This window comes from Callospermophilus lateralis, chromosome 3, assembly GCF_048772815.1.
Source record: "Callospermophilus lateralis isolate mCalLat2 chromosome 3, mCalLat2.hap1, whole genome shotgun sequence".
NCBI classification, from domain to species: domain Eukaryota; kingdom Metazoa; phylum Chordata; class Mammalia; order Rodentia; family Sciuridae; genus Callospermophilus; species Callospermophilus lateralis.
In genome coordinates this window covers 161,905,535-161,916,673 of record NC_135307.1, presented here as the reverse complement: position 1 = coordinate 161,916,673, position 11,139 = coordinate 161,905,535, and the positions used below count along the sequence as shown (strand labels likewise).

Here is an 11,139-nt window from a genome sequence, read left to right as displayed (position 1 = left end):
TTTATCACAAAATCTTTATTCAAAAAAAAAATAGCTTTTGGAACTGGGTGCAGTGGCAAAAGCCTGAAATTCTAGCTACTCAAGAAGCTGAGGCAGAAGAATTCTAAATTCAAGGTCAGCTGGGGAAACCTAGCAAGACCCTATCTCAAAATAAAGTTTTAAAGAAGGGCTGGGGTTGTAACTCAACATTAAAGTGTTTACCTGGCATTTGCAAGGCCCTGAGTTCAATTCCTAATATTGCAAAAAAAAAAAAAAAAAGATAAACATGAAAAAGAAAAAAATATGTGTGCACATGTATGTATGTATGTATGTATGTATAGTTTTTAGCTGGAGTGTAGCTCAGTGGTAGAATGTATGCTTAGCATGCTCAGTGCCCTGGTTCAATCCCAGGTACCAAATAATAATAACAATACAATCTTTGTATAAGACAATAGAGCTCAGTCAAAATAATACAATGTCTTCAACTTGTCCTTCTAAGTAACAAGAGGCAGTCAGGCCACCAGCAATCAGTACTCACTCCCATTTCTTTATCTTTCCATTGTGTAATTCTTAGAGATAAATAAGCCAATAAGGGTTTAGCTCCCAACACCCAGTGTAACAGCTATGGAAAAAGGAGACCAGTGAAAAGTTCCTTCTGCTCTGATGACAGAGGTTGAGAGAAATAGAATAGAAATTCTAACTTGGAGATACACACTGGGACGGATACACATAACATTTATTCCATTTCACCGTTTGGTCAAAGACCTTAATATTATTCCTCCAGCACTCCTTGGGATGGGCAGAATGGGAACCCTCACATGAAAACTGTGGTCAAGAGGTCAAGAAAGCATGATGATCGCCTCTTCTGGTAGCCGCATTATTTTGGAAAAGAAATAAACCCCTAAACCCCAAACAAGTTATCTTGGAATTAGAAAATGAGGCTTTAGCAACAGGGGAGATAAAATATATATATTGATATATATAATCTTGATCTAATAAATGGGTTTATTTGCTAAGTACCTGATGTCAGAAAAGTTTTGATTCAGGTAGAAAAGGGAACAATCCCCTTCCTGATAGGGTGGTGGTATATATCTCTGTATTGACACATTAATAAGAGACAAATATAAATATATCTGATCATAGTTTTACATGGCATGGGAGCCTTCAGATCCAAAGATTAAGGGTGAATAATCCGGTTTTATACTGTTTTTGCTATCTATTTTATACTGAGTGGGGGAACCCAGCAAGACCTAAACATTTAGATTCTTCTTGTTCTCTCTGCAGCATTCCGTTCCCTAGGTATGGGGGGCAGGATCCTTCCTGAAATGGAGATCTTATGATTTACTGTCAGAAAACGGTAAACTAGAGAATTTCTTTTTGTTTGGCTTCAAAACAAAAATCTAAGGAAATCAGAACCTATTTTCAAGTTTATGCCTTACCTTGGGGAAAAGGGGTTTTAGTTTTTATCAACTATCTTGAACAACAGAAATTCTGGCTTCTATGGCTTTCCTTGGGGGAAGTGGGGGATAAAGGTGAGTAGGAAACAGAGGGTCAGGAGAAGGGAAAAGAGGTGCTTTACTTCTAAGGCCTTTACTTTGGGGTATCATTCTCCCAACTCCAACATAGGAAAACCACGAAGGTGGGCTTGGACAGACTCAACAGGCTGTAAATGATTAACACTCTCTAATAAGCCGTGCCACTACACTGCCATTTGATGATGATAAAAAGAAACAGACCTCTGATAATTGGTGCATCGAGAGAAAAAGAGTTAATGAATAAACCAAGAGGTATTTAGGGACCGGGAACATGCAGTCACCATCTGCCTCACATACCTGTGTTAGTAACAAACCCAAGCCACAGTTTTATTTCCTAATGCCCCATTAGACACAAGTCCACCAAAAACATTTTGTCTCATTTTATAGGCAGTAAAGTTGAAGCAGAAAGAGGGTTAATGACTCCACCAAGGTCACATGATAAAGATAATACATTTGTGAAAAATGAGAAATCAAACATCCGGTCTCACAGATTTCCATCTTACTGGAGTTCTTTTTTTAATTTTTAAAAATGTTTGTATGTGTTCTTTTTAATTACACATGACAGTCAAATGTATTTTGACATATAATACATACATGGACTATAAATTTTCATTCCTGTGGTTGTACATGATGTGGAGTTACACTGGTCCTTACTGGAATTCCTATGATCCCTCATTATATCTGGTTACATATGTTCATATATTTACATGGATTTTGAGTGTTGTTTTTATTATGGTAAAGTATATAATGCATAAAATTTACCATTTTCCTTCCTTTTGAGTGTAAATCCAGCAGCATTAAGTACCTTCATGCTGTCATGCAATGATCTACCACCATAAATTTTTCTTCTGCTCCACTGAAACCCTGTACCCATTAAACACATTCCCATTCCCACATGCCTCTAGTCCCTGGCAACCACTTCTGAATTTAATTTTACTGCAAAGAGAAATCGTGACCTATGAGCTTGGTTTACAACCAAAAAAAAAAGTAATTACATGCAGAAGACAGACAACAATGAAGGAAAGAGGTAAATTCAGAACCGGCTGTACAGTATTTAGAAGACTCAGTGAGTGTGCTGGGTATGCAATGTGTGTGTGTGTGTGTCTTTAAAAGACTCTCCACCTCCCTGCCCGCCTCCTTACAGTTTGCTAATGGGTTTCTCTTCCCCAAGTTTCCTCAGTCTCCTAGAGGAGCTAGCATGGCCAATTTCCTTTGTAATTTTGGAAGCAGGTCTGTTGCCATGGAATCTACATTCTGACTGGAGTCGAGGTGTATAAAGGTGACCATTTGTTTTCAGTTTCAAAGATCTGGCAAAAAGATAGGTTGTTGCTCTTCTTCTGGAAAAGCCTGACTGGTAGGATTCCTTTAAGGGCTCAGCCCCAAGTGCTTTATCCCATCCCCTCGCCTACTTAAAAGTTAAAGCTCCAGGAAACCTCTGAAGGGGATTCTGCCGGCTCCATCACTTCCCCCAAATGGCTAATCCTGGAGGTGGTGCTATTTGCAATGGGACACTTCACAATCACAAGAATCCCAGCCTTGGCTCGCAAAATGGAAAGGGCACCAAGAATGGAATCATGAAAGAAGCCCAGGTAAGAGGCCATCCCCCCTCCCCTTGCTCTGCGCATTTCAATACTGTCTTTGCAAAGCTGTTTGAGGCTAACTTGGAAGTCCTCTGGTGAAGTGTATTTGATGTGTCTGGGCTTCTCATCGCAGCTAGTATTTTGACAGGCTCAGCTGCCAAAAAGTTTAGGTGTGGGAAAAAAGGAGGGAATTCTTTCTCTTTAGAAGACTGAGCACACAGAGACCCACACAGCTTTAGATTTTTCGAAAATACACACTTAACCTACTACACTTTCAGTCTCTCTCAAGCACTGAGGGGGCAGGGTTGTGAAGGTTCAGACTCTTCAGCTAAATTGCAGTCCATCCAGAAACCTGTTACCTTCACGATGCTTCAGAAGGAAAAGAAGAAGTGAAAGAAAATTTTGCTCCCATTATGGGATGTAGATGGCATTTTTCCCTGGTACTCGCTAAATGTCTCTGAAAGGCGAGTTGTTTTGGGTGTTTAATAGAGCATTGTAAGAGTTTAGACAACTTGATTTGAGTCCGGTCTTTTGAAATTTGGCATCACAAAAATTCCTTCCTGAAACATTTTAGAAAGTGTAGCTTACGGTAACATGCATGCAGAAACCAAAGTAGTGTCTTTAAAACAGACTTTTTAGGGTCACCCCCCACACTCGGATTTGATGCTTTTATTTATTCTTTTCTTTCTGCTTTTACTTCTGCTTTAATGGAAAGTTGGAAGGGAATGTTTAAGGGGGAGAAAGAATTCAAGAAATTATTCAAAGAGGAGCCTGGATCTGTGAGTTTCTTGTTTAAAGGCAGTTCCACAGTTCCACACTTCCCACACAATGTCCTGTCACTCTGCTCCTGCAGAAGGGCTGAGCTTACCGGACCTGGGAGCAAACTTGAGTAGCCAAACGGGTAGCCTTATTTGTTGAGAAATGAGAAGCTACACAGGGAACCCCAGGCAATCTTCCATCATTCAATCATCCTAAGGTGTCAGCATCCACCTAGGGGAAAGGTCAGATTATTCTAAAATCACAGTACAGGTGGAGCTAGCTGGAGCCAATCCTCCATTCATTGAATTAAATCTGTGGGTCTAGTTGCAAGAGGCAGGAGGCACTATAGAGTCTGGCTTGTGTGTAAAAATTAGTGTGATCCCAAAATGTATTCCCCTTTTCACATTCCCCTAGCCTGGGAAGTATCTACCAGAATCTCAGGCCTGACCTCTCCCAACTGAGTATATGAGCAAGGTAAAGAGAAAGTGCTCATTCTCTGCTATTAGCATGGGGAAAGTCACAATAATATCAACATGTATTCATCGTTCAATGTGCATTCAGATCACTGCCCAAGAAGTTCCTTGTCCCTGAAATGTCTGTATCTCATTGACCATTCACCCATGCACCTTCTGGATCATTCTGTCCCTGAGGGCTCTTTTTTGAAAACAAATGCCTTCAAAACTTATTTTCCCTTTCTCTAACTTAATTTTATAACCATACTCTTATGTTTGAGTTTAGAGACTTTGTGTATGTTATAGTTACTGCTATGTAAGGAAAGACTCTAAGATCCTAAAGATTTCCCACTAACTGTACCTACAAGACTACCAAAAACCTTGAATATTGAGGCTTCCCTAATAGCAGGCAAAAATATAAGGGCTGCTGTTGTCTTTTCTAACAGCTCTTTCTGAAGGGCCATCCAGAGCCTGTTGGCTAAGATATATTTAGGTGTTGCTAAGTTGAAATTGGCTTCCACCAAGAGCCTCAATTATAGCTTAAAAAATATTTTCCAAAAAGAATAAACCCCCATGAGATCACAGTGTAATACAGCAAAAAGGGCCTATTTTCTTCTTCCATGATGTGAATGATGTTGTCTTTACTATCATGATCCTCAGTCACTAGTTTCACCCCATAGGCCCTTTGACAAACTAGGTCTTGAACAAAAACCTTACACAACCTGAGACAGTGGTCTTACAAATACTTTCTTCCAGGCTTAGCATCTTTCAGATAGAGCATCTTCTAAAATCCTTCCACTTTCTCTGAAAATTCCCTCACCCTTTCTCTACCAGCTTTTTTTTTTTTTTTTGCAACCATATAGAAATAGAGTTATCTCTTTTATATATTGAGGGATCCTTTAAGGTTCTGTTGATGGAGGGTTTGGCATAACAATTTGAAAATCCCTGTTAGACAGTAGTTTGGGAATCCTCCTTCCTTTTGTTCCAATGTAGCCAGGTTTGAACCCCCTCACTCTGGCTTGCAGGCTTGCTACCCCAACCTCAAGGCTAGCAAGGAGCCACACACTTTACATTCTGGGAACCTTCTATAGTTCCTTTCTGAAGTTGTTTGTTTGTTTATTTGCTTTGTTCTATCACATTGCCTGTTTGATTTTTTTCCCTCCTCTTCTTTTCTTTAAACCCCATTTAACCTGAAGATTCACTGAAAGTGGTTTTCAACAGTGCTTAGGTCTATTTCTTTGTTTACTGCTAATCTGTCCTTCTATCTGACTTCTTTTTTTTTTTTATTGGTTGTTCAAAACATTACAAAGCTCGTGATAAATTATCTTTCATACATTTGACTCAATTGGGTTATGAACTCCCATTTTTACCCCAAATACAAATTGCAGAATCACATCGGTTACACATTCACATTTTTACCTAATGCCATATTAGTGACTGTTGTATTCTGCTACCTTTCCTATCCCCTACTATCCCCCCTCCCCTCCTCTCCCATCTTCCCTCTCTACCTCTTGTGCTGTTGTTCAATTCTCTCCCTTGTTTCCCCCACTTTCCCCTCACAACCTCTTCTATGTATTTTGTGTAACATTGAGAGTCTCCTACCATTTCCATATGTTTTCCCTTCTCTCTCCCTCTCTCTCCCCCCAATCGTCTTTGTTTAATGTTAATCTTTTCCTCATGCTCTTCCTCCCTGTTCTGTTCTTAGTTGCTCTCTTTATATCACAGAAGACATTTGGCATTTGTTTTTTAAGAATTGGCTAGCTCCGCTTAGCATAATCTGCTCTAATGCCATCCATTTCCCTGCAAATTCTATGAATTTGAATAAAATTCTATTTTATCATTTTTTAGTGCTGCATAGTACTCCATTGTGTATAGATGCCACATTTTTTTTTATCCATTCATCTATTGAAGGGCATCTAGGCTGGTTCCACAGTCTAGCTATTGTGAATTGTGCCGCTATGATCATTGATGTGGCAGTATCCCTATAGTACGCTCTTTTAAGATCCCCAGGGAATAGTCCGAGGAGGGCGATAGCTGGTTCAAATGGTGGATCCATTCCCAGTTTTCCCAGGAATCTCCATACTGCTTTCCATATTGGCCTTACCAATTCACAGTCCCACCAGCAGTGTACAAGTGTACCCTTTTCCCCACATCCTCGCCAACATTTATTGTTGTTTGACTTCATAATGGCTGCCAATCTTACTGGAGTGAGATGGTATCTTAGGGTGGTTTTAATTTGCATTTCTCTGATTGCTAGAGATGGTGAGCATTTTTTCATGTACTTGTTGATTGATTGTATGTCCTCCTCTGTGAATTGCCTGTTCAGGTCCTTGGCCCATTTGTTGATTGGGTTATTTGTTATCTTATTGTTTAATTTTTTGAGTTCTTTGTATATTCTAGATATTAGGGCTCTATCTGAAGTGTGAGGGGTAAAAATTTGTTCCCAGGATGTAGGCTCTCTATTTACCTCTCTTATTGTTTCTCTTGATGAGAAAAAACTTTTTAATTTAAGTAAGTCCCATTTATTTATTCTTGTTATTAACTCTTGGGCTATGGGCGTCCTATTAAGGAATTTGGAGCCCGACCCCACAGTATGTAGATCGTAGCCAACTTTTTCTTCTATCATATGCAGCGTCTCTGATTTGATATCTAGCTCCTTGATCCATTTTGAGTTAACTTTTGTGCATGGCGAGAGAAAGGGATTCAGTTTCATTTTGTTGCATATGGATTTCCAATTTTCCCAGCACCATTTGTTGAAGATGCTGTCCTTCCTCCATTGCATGCTTTTAGCCCCTTTATCAAATATAAGATAGTTGTAATTTTGTGGATTGGTCTCTGTGTCCTTTATTCTGTACCATTGGTCCACCTGCCTGTTTTGGTACCAGTACCATGCTGTTTTTGTTACTATTGCTGTGTAGTACAGTTTGAACTCTGGTATCGCTATACCTCCCGATTCACACTTCCTGCTTAGAATTGCTTTTGCTATTCTGGGTCTTTTGTTTTTCCATATGAATTTCATGATTGCTTTATCTATTTCTACAAGAAATGCCGTTGGGATTTTGATTGACATTGCATTAAACCTATAGAGAACTTTGGGTAATATCGCCATTTTGATGATGTTAGTTCTGCCTATCCATGAACAGGGTACATTATTCCATCTTCTAAGATCTTCTTCTATTTCTCTCTTTAGGGTTCTGTAGTTTTCATTGTATAGATCTTTCACCTCTTTTGTTAGGTTGATTCCCAAGTATTTTATTTTCTTTGAGGATATTGTGAATGGGGTGGTTTTCCTCATTTCCATTTCAGAAGTTTTGTTGCTGATATACAGGAATGCCTTTGATTTATGCGTGTTGATTTTATATCCTGCCACTTTGCTGAATTCATTTATTAGCTCTAGTAGTTTTTTTGTAGACCCTTTTGGGTCTGTTAAATATATTATCATGTCGTCCGCAAATAGCGATAATTTAGTTCTTGAAATACTAGCCAGAGCAATTAGACAGACAAAAGAAATCTATCTGACTTCTAATAGAACACTGTTGTCCTAAAGGATTCCTTCTCCCTCCTCATGAGCAAGTCCATGGAAAATAGAGAGGGGGCCTTTAATGTCCTTAATCCATAAACATGAGGTTTCTTATAATTTCCTATTGACTTAATTTCATAAAATTAGTTTGAATTATATTGTCTCCATAATTGCTTTTTAATTCACACTAATCATTTCTGACCTGGCTACATGCATTTATTAGGAAACCTGAACCTTGGGCAGTAGACATTGTGTTTTCATTGGTCTTAACTGTGCCTCTGGATATGCATTTTTATTAGGATGAGCTCTGCATTTTCTTATTTAAATTGATTCTATAGGATAAAGAAAAAACAGCGAGGTTTTCCTCTAACCATTCCTTTTCTGAAAAACAAAAAGTCCTGGAGTTAGAGGCAATCCAGTGTTTATAGAGTTCTTGAACTGAATATTGTAATATTACCAGGTATGGAATGCAGGTCCTTAGAGCTAGTTGCTTTTACTATCTTTCATTCACTCATTCACCAGTAATTAATAAGAATTCGTTATCCTTGGGACATGTAAAGATAAAAATAAGTTTATAATTTACCTACTAGGAGAAAACATTTATCATATTTTTCATATTAAAGTTAAGTGAGCTGGGCACAGTAGCAAATGTGTGTAATCCCAGCAGCTTAGAAGGCTGAGGCAGGGGGATCACAAGATCAAAACCAGCCTTAGCAAAAGCGAGGCACTAAGCAACTCCGTGAGACCCTGTCTTTAAATAAAATACAAATTAGGGCTGGGGATGTGGCTCAGTGGCAGAGTGCCCTGGGTTTAATCCCTGGCACCTCCACAACCCCAAATAAAAGTTAAATGATAGTTTAGGACAAGAGCTATCATAAAGCAGGTATGATTTAAGGGCAAATTAGTGGTATACACAGAGAAGTTCAGAAGGACAGGGGAGAAAGTGACTTATATCAAGATTCTGTCAGGTACCAGGACCAGGCTAAGCACATAGCCCCATGAAGTGGCAGATCATGCACCTTACAATGATGAAGAATCATAAATCACTGAGGATCTTGAACAGAATCACAGGTAGCCTAGCCCAAATCTAAACCCAAATTCGTGTTGCTCCGGCGCCAGTTTCCTTTCCACTACTTTCTAGGGAAGCATAAAGTAGGGATTATAGGGGCAGCTTTAGGGAACTAAAAGGACTCAAACTGAAGCCTGAAATATTGACAATGACAGATAAAATGGGGAGTTTATTCCTAAGGGACAAATGAGGAAATGAAGGGTAAGGAATCCCAGAGATGAAGATAGGAGTTGTTAGCAAGAGGGCACAGGAAACATCATAAAGCATAATGACTGATCCTGGGGTCCCACAATGCTCTCTGAGGACATGCCCTCAGTGACCTAAGGACCTCCCACTGGGCCACCTCTTACCTTTTCCACTTCCCAACTCCATCACCAAGGGGACCAAGTTTTCTACATGTGAACCCTAGAGAGACAAACCTAAGCCATTTCCAAACTATTGGACTCCACCCCTGGACCCAAGGCTTGTGTCCTTCTCTCTTTTTTTTTAAATTTTTTAAAATTTATTTTAATTAGTTATACATAACAATAGAATGCATTTATGCACTCTGATATATCGTACATAGATGGGATATAATTTCTCATTTTTTCTGAGTGTCCATGTTGCAGAGTCATATTGGTCATACAGTCACATATATACACACAGTAATAAAGTCTGTTTCATTCTGCTATCTTTCTATCCCCAGATCCCCTCCCCTCCACTCCCATCCCTTCCCTCTACCTAATCTAATACTATTCTTCCCTAGCCCCCCTCCTCCCCTTATTGTGAATTAGCATCTGAATGCATATCAGAGATAACATTTGGCCTTTGGTTTTGTGGGATTGGCTTATTTTGCTTAGCATGATATTCTCCAACTCCAACCGTTTACTGGCAAATGCCATAATTTCACTTTTCTTTAAATCTGAGTAATATTCCACTGAGTATATATGCCACATTTTCTCTATCCATTCATCTATTGAGGGACACCGAGGGTAGTTCCATAGTCAAGCTATTGTGAATTGAGCTTCTTACAATAATCCTGAAGTCTTACTTCATCTTAGCATCACACAAACGTCCAAGTCCAGACCCAGGGCAAATTCCTCAGAGCTCTGAGTTCCTACAAAATCAGAAAGCAAATAAGAGACTTCCAAGATACAATGACAATGAGAAGATAAGTTAAACATTCTTAGTCCAAAAGGAAGGAGTAATCACTCCAAGGCAAGACCAAAACCCAGCCCAGAACACATTTAATCTTAAAGCTCCAAGTCTGGCATCTTGTGCACATAGAGAGACGCGTAGGCCCCAAAGCCTCCAGCAGCCCCGCCCTTACAGCTTTGCTGGTCAAAGGCCACATGGTTACTCTCTCAGGTTCATTTTGCACTCTGCTTGCAGCTTTCCCTAACAGGTGTTGCACACCACCGGTAGCCATTCCTTTGGGGAATCTTAGGGGCAGTTCTACTCCCATGGTTTTATTAGGCATCATCCCATCAGGGACTGTTCTGACCCAGAGCACACTTCTGCCTGGCCTTTAAGAATTTTTTTTTTTTTTTTTAATCTCAGTGTAAGTGTCCAAGATGCCATAACTATTGCATTTTGTGTTTCTGCAAAATCAACACTTTGTGGACACCAAGATCTGTCCCTGGGCCTAATTGAACCACAGCTGCAGTGGTTACAAAGCACTTTACCAGAAAGCCAGAATCCTCAAGCAGTCATGGCAATATGCCTTAGAAGAGAGCCCTGGACTTGGTCCTTTGAGCAAATTTGCATGGAGTGCCTCTGGTCCTGTGATGGCAGAGATAGCCTTGAAGATTTCTGAGATGCCCTCCAGGAATTGCCTCATGGTCTCCTTTTATCCACGATAATCTCTTTACCAAGAGATTGCTCCACTGCACCTTTATGCTCTTTTACTCCTTTCCTCACTAAACTGTGAGATTTTCAAATTTTTCTTTTCTGCTTTCTTTTGCTCCCAGGTCTCACGGTCAATATGACTAAAGACTGTTACAACATCTTCCAGTCACCCAGGTCCAAAGCTGCCTCCACATTTTCCATTGTATTTACATTTACAACCCTCTCCTGAATAACAATTTCTTCTTTTAAGTCAGTTTTCTGTTACTATGACAAAATGATACTAGGTGACTTTATAAGAAAAGAGGTTGATTTAGCTCACACTTCTGGAGGTTCAAATATATGATGCTGACATCAGCTCAATTCTGGTGAGGACCTCAAGTTGGGTGGCATCATGATGGTGACAGTGCAGGCCAAAGAA

The 11,139-nt window shown here is 39.7% G+C and overlaps 1 protein-coding gene across 1 annotated transcript in view; it reads left to right on the top strand.

Moving 5' to 3' along the window:
- Positions 1-2,986: 2,986 nt before the first annotated feature.
- Positions 2,987-11,139, top strand: part of Sptlc3 (serine palmitoyltransferase long chain base subunit 3) — a 138,058-nt gene continuing 129,905 nt past the window's right edge. The window contains exon 1 of the mRNA XM_076848956.2: positions 2,987-3,103. Coding sequence (XP_076705071.1) covers positions 2,987-3,103 — 117 coding nt within the window. The remainder of the gene's footprint in view (positions 3,104-11,139) is intronic.